Source organism: Coregonus lavaretus (genome assembly GCF_964263955.1).
Source record: "Coregonus lavaretus genome assembly, chromosome: 21".
In the NCBI taxonomy this organism is placed as follows: domain Eukaryota; kingdom Metazoa; phylum Chordata; class Actinopteri; order Salmoniformes; family Salmonidae; genus Coregonus; species Coregonus lavaretus.
The window spans coordinates 26,318,799-26,333,121 of NC_140008.1; the positions used below are offsets into that span (position 1 = coordinate 26,318,799).

A 14,323-nucleotide genomic window follows, 5' to 3' on the forward strand; every position below is an offset into this window, starting at 1 on the left:
GTGATGTAGGCTTTGACAGAAGGTGTCAGGAACCATGGCAGGGCCAGTCTGAGTCTGTCCTGAAGGAACATTGTACTTGATGTTAAATAGCTGTTATGGTTAGTCAGCAATCACATGTATGAGTGTGTTTGTCTACTCTGTTTGGAAGTGCTGTTTAACCATCTGTCAGGTGCTGTTAATCACTTTGTGCTATGCAAAATAACAAATTGATTGATTGTGTCTCCAGACGACTTTCTGGGTGGTGAGGGAGATCCTTCATGCTCAGACCCTGAAGATCAGAGCTGAGGTACTCAGTCTCTACATCAGAACTGCCAAGGTAAGGAACACACACTGTACTCTGTTTATTCTCTACAGATTCTTGATTCATTTCCACAAGTGGACAATAAACCTATTGTAATGTAAAAGTGTGTGTATACATCTTAAGCGTTCTCTGTTCCCAACAGAAACTGTGTGACATAAACAATCTGCATGCAGTGATGGCTGTGGTGTCAGGCTTACAAAGCGCTCCCATCTATAGACTCTCCAAGACATGGGCGGTGAGTTACTTTGTGTGTGTCCATGCATATCAAACAATGATCTTTCTCTAACTGCACGCTACAAAAAACGGAGTTGGTTGAAGATGTGTTGATGGTGTGTTGTAGAGCAGTGGCAGATGTAAATTGATCTTCTCTATTTCACCAGTCATAAGTCATTACACAGTCATTACTGGAATATGTAATGGTCTTGTGTATATGAAGCATCCGTGCAGAAACTTCAGTGAGAACGTTGATTAATGTGCACTGTCCCTATAACAATAAACTCTCATACACTCTCTCTCGCTCACTTACACTCTCACACACTTGTCACTCACTCTCTCGCTTTATTTCTCTCACACTCTCTCTTGCTCACACTCTCTTGCGTGCTCAGTCTCTCTCCCTCTTACACTCTCACACACACACTCTCTGGCTAGGCTGAAAACCAGACTTTGCTTGCTGGGGTATTATGCAGGGTATTATATTGCACTCTGAAGTGACTGGAAAATTAATGAATTAGAGTGAATGAAGTTGAATCAGAATGAGGCCATTCCAGGGAAATTATCCCCAGTTCCCCGCCACAACAATATTCCTGGCTCCAGGCTGGATATTGTGCTTCTTACATCCAGATTTGAGCTCTCCCCCCCCTCCCCCTCTCCCTTTCTCACTTGCTCCATTGGCTCTTGATTTCATATGTTCCCACTTTTATTTATTTAGTCTGTGAATGTTGAATTTAATCTTGCGAATGTATTCACCCCCTTTGGCATTTTTCCTATTTTGTTGCCTTACAACCTGGAATTGAAATTCATTTTTGGGGGGTTTGTATCATTTGATTTACACAACATGCTACCACTTTGAAGATGCAAAATATTTTTAGGGGTGAAACAAACAAGAAATAAGACAAAATAACTATTCACCCCCCCAAAGTCAATACTTTGTAGAGCCACCTTCTCTTGGGGTATGTCTCAATAAGCTTGGCACATCTAGCCACTGGGATTTTTGCCCATTCTTCAAGGCAAAACTGCTCCAGTTCCTTCAAGTTGGATGGGTTCCGCTGGTGTACAGCTATCTTTAAGTCATACCACATATTCTCAATTGGATTGAGGTCTGGGCTTTGACTAGGCCATTCCAAGACATTTAAATGTTTCCCCTTAAACCACTCGAGTGTTGCTTTAGTAGTATGCTTAGGGTCATTGTCCTGCTGGAAGGTGAACCTCCATCCCAGTCTCAAATCGCTGGAAGACTGAAGCCAGTTTCCCTCAAGAATTTCCCTGTATTTAGTGCCATCCATCATTCCTTCAATTCTGACCAGTTTCCCAGTCCCTGCCGATGGAAAAACATCCCCACAGCATGATGCTGCCACCACCATGCTTTACTGTGGGGATGGTGTTCTCGGGGTGATGAGAGGTGTTGGGTTTGCACCAGACATAGCGTTTTCCTTGATTACCAAAAAGCTCAATTTTAGTCTCATCTGACCACAGTACCTTCTTCCATATGTTTGGGGAGTCTCCCACATGCCTTTTGGCAAACACCAAATGTCTTTGCTTATTTTTTCTGGCCACTCTTCTGTATAGCCCAGCTCTGTGGAGTGTACGGCTTAAAGTGGTCCTATGGACAGATACTCCAATCTCTGCTGTGGAGCTTTGCAGCGCATTCAGGGTTATCTTTGGTCTCTTTGTTGCCTCTCTGATTAATGCCCTCCTTGTCTGGTCCGTGAGTTTTGGTGGGTGGCCGTCTCTTAGCAGGTTTGTTGTGGTGCCCTATTCTTTCCTTTTTTTTTTGCTTAGTGGTGTTGCAGACTCTGGGGCCTTTCAGAACAGGTGTGTGTATATATACTGAGATCATGTGACAGTTCATGTGACACTTAGATTGCACACAGGTGGACTTTATTTAACTAATTATGTGACTTCTGAAGGTAATTGGTTGCACCAGATCTTATTTAGGGACTTCATAGCAAAGGGGGTGAATACATATGCACGCACCACTTTTCTGTTATAAATTTTTTCGAATTGTTTAGTTATTTCACCAATTTGGACTATTATGTGTATGTCCATTACATGAAATGCAAATAAAAGTCCATTTAAATTACAGGTTGTAATGCAACAAAATAGGAAAAACGCCAAGGGGGATGAATACTTTTGCAAGGCACTCTATCTGTACAATAACTCAACTCTAACATCTCTTGCTCTGTCTGTGTGTGTAGTTGTTGAGTCGGAAGGACAAAGCAACGTTTGAAAGGTTGGAGTATCTCATGGCCAAAGAAGACAACTACAAGCGTCTGAGAGACTACATACGCAGCCAGAGCATGAACTCCTGCATACCATACCTGGGTAAGACGCACACACTTTCTCGGATGGGACCATTTCTGTCCCGGCGCCATGCTCCCCACCATTTTATTTAGAAGGACTGAGAAGCTCAGTTCTGGTGACTTTTTAAAAGGACATTCTACTCCAAAATGAATGAAAAATAAAATTATGCTGACACAGTCTAAAATATTATTTCCACCTCCAGAAATGAGCCCAATAACATATTGTTAAAATTATTAGTTAAAATTATTTTAACATATTGGACCATGCATATACAGTTGAAGTCCCGTGTAGCTCAGTTGGTAGAGCATGGTGCTTGCAACGCCAGGGTTGTGGGTTCGTTTCCCACGGGGGGCCAGTATGAAAATGTATGCACTCACTAACTGTAAGTCGCTCTGGATAAGAGCGTCTGCTAAATGACTAAAATGTAAATCTAAAATGTAAGTCGGAAGTTTACATACACTTAGGTTGGAGTCATTAAAACTCGTTTTTCAACCACTCCACAAATTTCTTGTTAACAAACTATAGTTTTGGCAAGTTGGTTAGGACATCTACTTTGTGCGTGACACAAGTAATTTTTCCAACAATTGTTTACAGACAGATTATTTCACTTATAATCCACTGTATCACAATTCCAGTGGGTCAGAAGTTTACATACACTAAGTTGACTGCCTTTAAACAGCTTGGAAAATTCCAGAAAATGATGTCATGGCTTTAGAAGCTTCTGATAAGCTAATTTACATTATTTGAGAATTGGAGGTGTACTTGTGGATGTATTTCAAGGCCTACCTTCAAACTCAATGCCTCTTTGCTTGACATCATGGGAAAATCAAAATAAATCAGCCAAGACCTCAGAAAAAAAATTGTAGACCTCCACAAGTCTGGTTCATCCTTGGGAGCAATTTCGAAATGCCTGAAGGTACCACGTTCATCTGTACAAACAATAGTACGCAAGTATAAACACCAGGGGACCACGCAGCCGTCATACCGCTCAGGAAGGAGACGCGTTCTGTCTCCTAGAGATGAACGTACTTTGGTGCGAAAAGTGTAAATCAATCCCAGAACAACAGCAAAGGACCTTGTGAAGATGCTGGAGGAAACAGGTACAAAAGTATCTATATCCACAGTAAAACTAGTCCTATATCGACATAACCTGAAAGGCCGCTCAGCAAGGAAGAAGCTACTGCTCCAAAACCGCTATATAAAAGCCAGACTACGGCTTGCAACTGCACATGGGGACAAATATCGTACTTTTTGGAGAAATGTCCTCTGGTCTGATGAAACAAAAATAGAACTGTTTGGCCATAATGACCATCATTATGCTTGGAGGAAAAAGGGGGTCGCTTGCTAGCCGAAGAACACCATCCCAACCGTTAAGCACGGGTGTGGCAGCATCATGCTGTGGGGGTGCTTTGCTGCAGGAGGGACTGGTGCACTTCACAAAATAGATGGCATCATGAGGAAGGAAAATTATGTGGATATATTGAAGCAACAATTCAAGACATCAGTCAGGAAGTTAAAGCTTGGTCGCAAATGGGTCTTCCAAATGGACAATGACCCCAAGCGTACTTCCAAAGTTGTGGCAAAATGGCTTAAGGACAACAAAGTCAAGGTATTGGAGTGGCCATCACAAAGCCCTCACCACAATCATATAGAACATTTGTGGGCAGAACTGAAAAAGCGTGTGCGAGCAAGGAGGCCTACAAACCTGATTCAGTTACACCAGCTCTGTCAGGAGGAATGGGCCAAAATTAAATTTATTGTGGGAAGCTTGTGGAAGGCTACCTGAAACGTTTGACCCAAGTTAAACAATTTAAAGGCAATGCTACCAAATGCTAATTGAGTGTATTGGCTAAGGTGTATGTACACTTCTGACTTCAAGTGTAGCTTATGCCTGGTCCATATTATCAGGTATGCTATTAGCAATCAGCATTATCACCAGTAGCCCAACTGATGCAGCATAGTGGCTATAAATAAATCGGCTGAAGAATGGGTTTGCCAATCTGCATTTACACTACTGAGCTAATCATTAGCTAGACCCCAAATATAATATTTTTACTAGTTAGCATCATATTGATAAATTGTATGTCCCAAAAAAAACTTGCATAAACACAGTGAATATCATGTTGGCCTATCTTGGGGTAAAACGCCAGACGTGGCAACACGCCCCCTGCCTGTACGTCACACAGAAACCACTTAATGTAAAAAAAGAAATAAATATAATAATCCCCTGACACTTTCCCTTGTTGCTACCACTCTTGCTAAACTAAACATTTCATCTGTCTCATCACAATTTAAGTCACTCCTCAAAAATTATTTTGAGGTAGTTTGGCGCTTTACCCCAAGTTACCCTACAATTGACACATGATACATTCAGCTCCCCTATGCACTCACTGCAAATTGCAGAGCTGTAATGTGCTTAACCATAACCCAGCTGAAAACTCTGTGTTTAAAATGGTGCAGTTCGCGCATTTAAGAAAGGCAATTAAAACTGCTGTTTTCCCATCGATTGCATTATGAATTGTTGTGCATTGACTGCTCGTCAGAATGCATGTTTCCCTCCCTATGGCACTCACCACTTGAATGCGCCTTGAGAGGAATATGTATCTTGCATAGAACGCACAACAACAAGCCGACTAAGTAAATAGATAAACTCTTCTACAATGGGGTTTTCTGGGTTTTCTATTCTTTACTAGTTTGCAGAGGAAAAGTAAATGTGGATTTTCTTTAATTTCCCATATTTTTTTTGCGTGGTGGCAATGATTTTGCTGTGGCGCAGTGCCACAGCTAAATGACTGCAGCGGAAACACTGACCATGTGCCGCTCATGGCTGGACAAACACGAGTCATGGAGAAATCATTAAAATCACTTTATTTATTTTTCCTCTGCTTCATCATTTTATATTTATTCCCCCTTTCTTTCCTCCTTTTCCTCTTTGAGAGCTGGCAGCACAGACTGTCTTACTGAGCACTAACAAAGCCCAGGAATCCCCTATGAACTACGGGGGAAAACACATCAGTCTTCTCTCGATCTCTCACTTTCTCTTGTTTTCAAATTTTTCCTCTCCCTCCCTCCCTCCCTCCCTCCCTCCCTCCCTCCCTCCCTCCCTCCCTCCCTCCCTCCCCCCCTCTCTCTCTCTATCTCTCTGTGTGTGTGGTTGTTTGTTCTGCCTGTGTTGTTTTTCTTTGAGGACTAGATGGAATGTTTCCTCTTTTATTAGCTCTAGTAAAACAGGACTCTTCACTCGTGATTCTCTGTAGTTCCTGTTGTGGTTGATATGAATGGGAAAGGCAGGAATAGGGCTCTCTCACAATCACTCCACACTCTGTACACACACACACACTCTGTATACATACATGCATACATACATACATACATACATACAGTAGAAGCTGGCATACAGTAGAAGCAGCCATATCCTGTGTGTGTGCGTGCGTGTGTACAGAGTGTGTGTACGGAGTGTGGAGTGATTGATTGACTTCCCTCTCTGACTGGTATCTTAGTGATGACTGCTGTGGAGTTTAAGCTGTCTTTCTGCTCTGTTTCCACACAGTGACTGTGTTGTTCCTTAGTGGAGTGTGTGTGTGTGTGTGTTATGTTTTTGGTTTTACTGTCTTTGTGGGCACCAGAAGTCCTCCCAAGGATAGTAAAACAAGGAACATTTTGGGGACATTTTGCCGGTCCCCACAAGGAAAATGGCTATTTTAGGCTTAGGGGTTAGATTTAGGTTTAGGGTTAAGGAAAATAGGATTTTGAATGGGAATCAATTGTTTGGTCCCCACAAGGATAGAAAAACAAACGTGTGTGTGTTGTTCCGTGGATCCCTGTTGCTATGAGACCTCTTGGTCGTCCTGTGATTGGCTCCTGAACAGAAAGTAAAGTAGAGGTTTGTTCATCTGAGCGTGTGCAAACCAGAGATGTATAATACTTATAATACAAACAGGCAAACAGGGCTGCTCTGTTAACAGGAGATTGCTAATTTGAGGTAGCTACCTTACAAAACCCCTCAAGCAGTTGAATGCATCCATGGCAGTAGTCATGAGGTGCCTTTGATCCATGTCAGTCCTAGTACTGGAAAAGGGATTTGGGAATGACTTCTGAGATATATGACAGTCTGAGATATTAGAAGAGGGAATGGGATATAGGAATTGAGTAGTAGGGGAATCTTCAGTTGAAGTGCTGAATACTGTGTAGCTCAGTTTGTATAGCATGGCGCTTGCAACGCCAGGGTTGTGGGTTTGATTCCCACGGGGGACCAGTATGAAAAAAACAAAACATAAATGTATACACTCACTACTGTAAGTCGCTCTGGATAAGAGCGTCTGCTAAATGACAAAAATGGAAATGAATTTGTCGTGACCCTGAAGTGGTTGCAGATCAGAACATAACATGACTCCAGCTGGGGACACACACACAGCAGACTTTCTGTACCGGGAGAGGCACACACACACCCTCGCGCACACACTGACCTAAGATTCACACTGTGGTCTGAGATTTTGAATGGGAATCAATTGTTTGGTCCCCATTTGGCCTGTTGACATAAGTAGAGGAGTTGGTTGAATTCGATAAGCTGTGTATGTGTCTAAAGGGACACACATATTCAAAGCTTATTGAGTTTAACCACACTTCCATCCCTTTATACTACAGACCATTATAGAAGGGAGTCACCCATGTTCTGAGGCAGGTCCCTGGCTGCACAGAATAGTGCCCGGGCCATTGGCGAGGTGTGTGTGTGTGGTACATTGTGGTGCAGTAGGGTTGGAGCTGGGCTATGGAGGAACCAACGTAATGGAAATGTGAGGGCAAAGTGTCAGATGAGAGAACTACGCCAAGCTGCTAGCCAACTCGCCAAACCAACTTCAATTTCCCTCCTCTGTTTCCATGACCTACAGCCACAGTATTGGAGCCAGTGCTACATCAGCAGCAGTGTGTGCACGTGAGTGTGTGTGCACGCCTATATTATTTATGTATGCGCGTGTGTGTGTGTGTGCATTAGCTCATCATCCCGGCAGTGCTAGCTGCGTGTGTGATGGGTGTAAAGACTAACGGCTCCTTTGGGACCTGGGTCAGAGGAGAATCATAACTTTAGGACATATCTTAGTAAAACTGAAAGCCTAGCATTTTAACATGGAAAGAATGTCCCCCTCCCTCCTGTCTTTTTTCATTCTCTGCTCCCTCCTTACCCTTTTCTCTTTTGGGTCCTTGCCTTTTTGTCTTCACTCCATTTCTCTGTTGATCACTCTCCTTTTATCTCTCGTCTCCCCTCTACTTCAGGATCATCTTTCCCTATCCTCTCTTTCTCCCACCACTTCGTTGTCCTGACTCCAGGCTCTCCCTCTCTCTCTGAACTACAGAAATGTGGTTCTCATTGTTCCTCCTCCTCCCTGCTCCTCCTCATCTCCTCTCTCCCCCTCTCTTCTCCTCCTCTACTCTCAAAGGCTGCATTCTTTCATTAGAAGAATTATCATCCTCCATTTTTACTATCTCTCTGTTCCTGATAGCTCATTCATACAGCGGTATAATCAAACGTATAATGTATACGCCAGCTGTGACAGAGCAGACTTACTAGTTTGGAAAATGTTATTTTGTTGGGTGAGAAACTGAGAGAGTGAGACCGTGTGAATGAGAAGTTGTGAGAGCAGAGGGTATTTAAAAATTGTTTTTATTTAGTATGGAGCTGCATGGAAACTGACGTCAGAGCAGGGCAGCTATTCACCTTCGTCAACTTGACGTTCGTCTGTGTGTTGTGTTGGAGAACGACCGATATGGATTGTTTAGGACCGATAACGATTTAGGGGTCAAGGAGGCTGATGGCTGATATTTTAGGCCAATATCATTTAAAAACATTATTTGGATGACAAAATTTCCCAGAGACAGCCATTTATGCATTCATTTTAAAATCAAACAATACATTTGACTTAGTTTTTACCAATCTAACTACATAACAACATAATGTTAATAATTGTATTTGAATGGTAAATCTCTTGATAAACTGGGTAAATTAAGATTGCATAGGCCTACTCACAATACAGGTGAATGCATATTCAATCGGAGTGTGTGCATGCATTGAGTTATTGAGCTTGTTTTGGCTGATCAGTGGAGTCTGGCGCTACAGATGACAATCTGTTTGCCTTCCATTTGGGACTTATATTAGCCTACTGATCAACGACATTTGCATAGAAGCATTACTCCAGCATGTCACTCCTGCATGGAAGGACATCATATATAGGCACTTCTGTTAGTTTGAGAATATAAAATAACATCTATTTAATTTGAGAATATAAAATAACATCTATTTAATGCATGATTTGTGATCACGAATGCTGTTGAAGCTAGTATTATTTAATTGTTTTCTGTGATTCGATGATTTTTTTTTTGCGCTGTCAGGACGCATCTTTAAACAACTCTGCTGCCAGCCGAAATTTGAGACAACTCAGTTGGCTAGTTCAGTTATCTGTCAAGAAATGGGCGGGTTGTAACCTGATCCTACTGCTACGATTCGATAGAGCGAGGCTGTAACTCTGGTCCTTTTCACATTTCTCTCTATCGCTCATATCACTTGGTGCTGTTTACTGCTACTATGATAACTAACTCAATGTTGATAACATTTTCTACCAAGCCATCATTTGTATAATATCTAACAAGGAGAGCGAGGGTAGGAAAAAAACTGTCAATTTACGGATACGATTGCGGCTGGTCAGATCAGCACACCCATTACACCATTACAAGTCAGATGGCTCGTTGCAGAAAATGGTTCATGTTCAAAAATGACAACCAGCTAACGTTAGCTAGCTATGTTGGCTATTAACTTCTATCTGATATCTTAGCACCATGTTTATCTAGCCAGCTAGCTAGCATAGTAGCTAATATAGCTAGCTAGCTAACACCACAGATGAAAGGGTTAGTTATCGTAATCTTTGCTGACAGGTCACATAGCTATCTGCTTAGCTAGCTTGCTTATTGCATGCATGTCCGGGCACGTCGACACAAGCCTTATTATTAGTGAATTAACTAAACTAATATTTGCAAGAGGAGTTCGATATTAGCTTGCTACTGCTGATTTTCCCAGCTAGACATTCCTTGGCATTGTGCCGTGCTCGTGGCTCAGGGGTTGAGTGGTGGCTGGCATAGCATCAGCTTTGCAATGTAGCGGGACTATCGGCAAAGCCGATAGAGAAGGGCCGATAGACTAGAAACAGCCAATATCGGCCTGATATATCGGCTCGGCTGATTATCAGTCGTTCTCCAGTGTGTGTGTGTGTGTGTGTGTGTGTTTGACTCTTAACTGGAATAAACAGAATGGCCATACTGGGGCTAAATAGAGCCGGGTGTGACTATAACTATACTCATTATAAATACGTTGATAAATAACAGAAGGGAGAGATGGCAGGGAGACCATGGAGGAAACATTTGGCTTGAGCAGAATCATACGTCTTAAATTAACTCTCACAAATAAAGCCAAATATATTTACATGCCAAAGTGAGCTGGGCCGTTCCCACGGCACAAAGCACATTGTTAGAGTCCATTTCCTCTCAGTGCTTGTGGGATCCCCAAAACAACAAGCCCATACAAAACAAGAGGGAGTAATATGTACATGAAGATCATACCAAGTCATGTATACCTGGGGGAGAGGTGCATGCCTCTCAACCCCTTTGACTGTGGTACATTCTCATTTTGATTTTAACTGATGACATCATAAGGAACTTGTAATTAAATCCTTACTACTCTGTGAAGAAAGGCATTCACTAGCAACTCACTTAGCAACAAACCCCGCTGGAGACAAGCAAAACAGAACAGCAAAATGAACAATGTTTTTTCCAGTAGCATTTGGGATGTACAGTGAGGGGAAAAAAGTATTTGATCCCCTGCTGATTTTGTACGTTGGCCCACTGACAAAGACATGATCAGTCTATAATTTTAATGGTAGGTTTATTTGAACAGTGAGAGACAGAATAACAACAACAAAAATCCAGAAAAACGCATGTCAAAAATTTTATAAATTGATTTGCATTTTAATGAGGGAATTAAGTATTTGACCCCTCTGCAAAACATGACTTAGTACTTGGTGGCAAAACCCCTGTTGGCAATCACAGAGGTCAGATATTTCTTGTAGTTGGCCACCAGGTTTGCACACATCTCAGGAGGTATTTTGTCCCACTCCTCTTTGCAGATCTTCTCCAAGTCATTAAGGTTTCGAGCCTTCAGCTCCCTCCACAGATTTTCTATGGGATTAAGGTCTGGAGACTGGCTAGGCCACTCCAGGACCTTAATGTGCTTATTCTTGAGCCACTCCTTTGTTGCCTTGGCCGTGTGTTTTGGGTCATTGTCATGCTGGAATACCCATCCACGACCCATTTTCAATGCCCTGGCTGAGGGAAGGAGGTTCTCACCCAAGATTTGACGGTACATGGCCCCGTCCATCATCCCTTTGATGCGGTGAAGTTGTCCTGTCCCCTTAGCAGAAAAACACCCCCAAAGCATAATGTTTCCACCTCCATGTTTGACGGTGGGGATGGTGTTCTTGGGGTCATAGGCAGCATTCCTCCTATTCCAAACACGACGAGTTGAGTTGATGCCAAAGAGCTCGATTTTGGTCTCATCTGACCACAACACTTTCACCCAGTTCTCCTCTAAATCATTCGGATGTTCATTGGCAAACTTCAGACGGCCCTGTATATGTGCTTTCTTGAGCAGGGGGACCTTGCGGGCGCTGCAGGATTTCAGTCCTTCACGGCGTATTGTGTTACCAATTGTTTTCTTGGTGACTATGGTCCCAGCTGCCTTGAGATCATTGACAAGATCCACCCGTGTAGTTCTGGGCTGATTCCTCACCGTTCTCACGATCATTGCAACTCCACAAGGTGAGATCTTGCATGGCGCCCCAGGCTGAGGGAGATTGACAGTTCTTTTGTGTTTCTTCCATTTGCGAATAATCGCACCAACTGTTGTCACCTTCTCACCAAGCTGCTTGGCGATGGTCTTGTAGCCCATTCCAGCCTTGTGTAGGTCTAAAATCTTGTCCCTGACATCCTTGGAGAGCTCTTTGGTCTTGGCCATGGTGGAGAGTTTGGAATCTGATTGATTGCTTCTGTGGACAGGTGTCTTTTATACAGGTAACAAGCTGAGATTAGGAGCACTCCCTTTTAAGAGTGTGCTCCTAATCTCAGCTCGTTACCTGTATAAAAGACACCTGGGAGCCAGAAATCTTTCTGACTGAGAGGGGGTCAAATACTTATTTCCCTCATTAAAATGCAAATCAATTTATTATAACATTTTTGACATGTGTTTTTCTGGATTTCTTTGTTGTTATTCTGTCTCTCACTGTTCAAATAAACCTACCATTAAAATTATAGACTGATCATTTCTTTGTCAGTGGGCAAACGTACAAAATCAGCAGGGGATCAAATACTTTTTTCCCTCACTGTAAGTAATCTCCAAAATTCCTAGAGTAATCACCTTCATAGCGTATTGAACTGTAACAAGGTGGAGTAACATACTGTATACATAGAGACTGTTGTAGAAGGCAGTGGCAGATAGCTCTGTGTTAGAATCCATACTCTGGCTGTCCTCTGCTGTCTGTCACAGCATTATTATGTGGTTGTCTGGCCATGTTAGAGAGGACTCAATAGGAGCACAGCTGAAACGTGGCAGAACGCTGTGTCTTCTGTCCAGAGAGGGTCAAAAATAACCAGGGTTTCCATGAAGCATGATTTGGGCAGTGACTGTTGAAATCGACTTCTCTGACCCACTTGAGAATGGAAGGATGGAATGAAGCATGGAGATGAAGGGTAGCTTGGTAGAGAAACTGAGAGGGGTCGGGAGTCTAGGGGGTGGGGTGGGAGGGTAGGGGTCATGATGAGTCAAAGGTCATGGCGTAGGTAAGGGGATAGAGCCTGATCCAGGCTCAGTCGATAGGTCGGATCATCATGCGGACGGACTTCAGGGAGTAGAACCCTCCTCCGTACTCGGCCCAGAAGATTCCATCCTGGAACTTACTACGGTAAACCCCTCCGCTGTACCATACACCGTTTAGGTTGGTCTGGCCACAGGCATTGTACCACCAGCCACCCTTATGGAAGTGGGCACAGTTACCTAGGGAGGGGAGAGGAGGAGAGAAGGGGGCTTAGTGGTACAGCATATTCTAGTGCTAGCTATCACTTGAGCAGGGATGTTAGAGATGGATCACAGTACAAAGAAGGCTTGTGAAACGGTATTCTTGGGAGACTAGTATTGTAGCATAGCAGTGGGTTAGCATACAAGTACAGTGTTGTACTTGTATTCTAGCGTACATCCCTATTTTGACACACTTTACCTGAGAAAGCGTCCTTGTCCCTGTCCAGCGTGGTGAACATTTTCCCGTTGTGGCTGCTGAGGGAGTCTCCAGCGTTTCCCTGGTAGGTGCCCAGTCTCAGGCGGTAGCCCTCACTCTCAGGCTCCAGGTGGAAGCTGCTGTACTCAGCATACACCTTCTTCCCCACCCAGTCCTCCAGCTCTACCAGCAACCTGTAGTCCCCCTGCTTCCCTAGGTTATAGATGTTCTCCAGACCCAGCCAGTACTCACTGTCAATGTTCCCAAAGCCTTTCTGTAGGGGGAGACACACACACACACACACACACACACACACACACAGAGCAGGTTATAATATAGATGATTTCCAGGCTCCAAGGGTTTCTAATAAACGGTTACAGGACTGTGAGTCGTGTAGTGTCCCAGCTAAAGCTTTTGCAATGCTGCTTTCACCCACCAACTAGCCTAACTAACAGCACTGTTTCTAGTCAGGAGCAGAAGGGACCACACCTCTGTCTGCAGACAGTCTAAATAGTCACGCTCAGAGGACAAAGAGAGGGTAAATCACAGAGGGTAGACTCCAGTAATATGATTACATGCCACATCATTGTGTTAAAGGAAACCAGACCTTCAGAATCAATGGAAGAGAATTGAATCGGTTCCCTGTTGGAGACGATAATGTGTCAAAGTTCTGCCTTCCCAGTCAAGGTGAATTACTGGCTGTGGCAGGGGAGAACGACTATGGGGGCTACACACACACACACACACACACAGTCACACACACTGCTGGGTGTGTTGGGTCCAGATAAGATCTCAGTGATGATGCCGAGAGAAAAGCAGGAGGGATGGAGGGAGAGAGAGCGAGGAGGGAAGGAGTCTGATTTCCTTGCCTGCCCATGGGGGCATAATGGTTGTGTGCGTGTGCGCGTGCGCATGTGTGGCTCCGTGCCAGGGCTTTCTCCAGAGTGATGGAGTGTGTGTTAGCAGCCTCAGAATGTGGTGGCGGAGTGGGCTTGGTTATGGGCTTGGTTATGGTTATGAGGGGTGATAAGGGGAACATGGAGCCACCTACATCAGCCCCTCCCTCCATGTCCCTGCTGGGGTCACAGCTGAGTGGCTTCTGGTTAGAGGTCAGAGGGAGAGGGCTGGACTTAGCTCCAATGGCTCAGTGCTTAACAATATACATACATATCCAGATGTTTATGTTCGGAGTGTG

At 43.7% G+C, this 14,323-nt stretch overlaps 2 protein-coding genes across 2 annotated transcripts in view; one reads left to right on the forward strand and one right to left on the reverse strand.

Annotated features, from left to right (window-relative positions):
• Positions 1 to 14,323, forward strand: part of LOC311148477 (ras-specific guanine nucleotide-releasing factor RalGPS2-like) — a 131,968-nt gene that overhangs the window by 56,321 nt on the left and 61,324 nt on the right. Inside the window, exons 7-9 of the mRNA XM_084185453.1 lie at positions 227 to 316; positions 444 to 536; positions 2,716 to 2,842. Of these exons, the coding sequence (XP_084041579.1) occupies positions 227 to 316; positions 444 to 536; positions 2,716 to 2,842 (310 nt within the window). The remainder of the gene's footprint in view (positions 1 to 226; positions 317 to 443; positions 537 to 2,715; positions 2,843 to 14,323) is intronic.
• LOC311148478 (angiopoietin-related protein 1-like) overlaps positions 12,130 to 14,323 on the reverse strand; it is a 33,684-nt gene continuing 31,490 nt past the window's right edge. Inside the window, exons 6-7 of the mRNA XM_084185454.1 lie at positions 13,132 to 13,402; positions 12,130 to 12,911 (exon numbers count right to left, since the gene is read on the reverse strand). Of these exons, the coding sequence (XP_084041580.1) occupies positions 12,724 to 12,911; positions 13,132 to 13,402 (459 nt within the window). The 3' untranslated portion in view covers positions 12,130 to 12,723. The remainder of the gene's footprint in view (positions 12,912 to 13,131; positions 13,403 to 14,323) is intronic.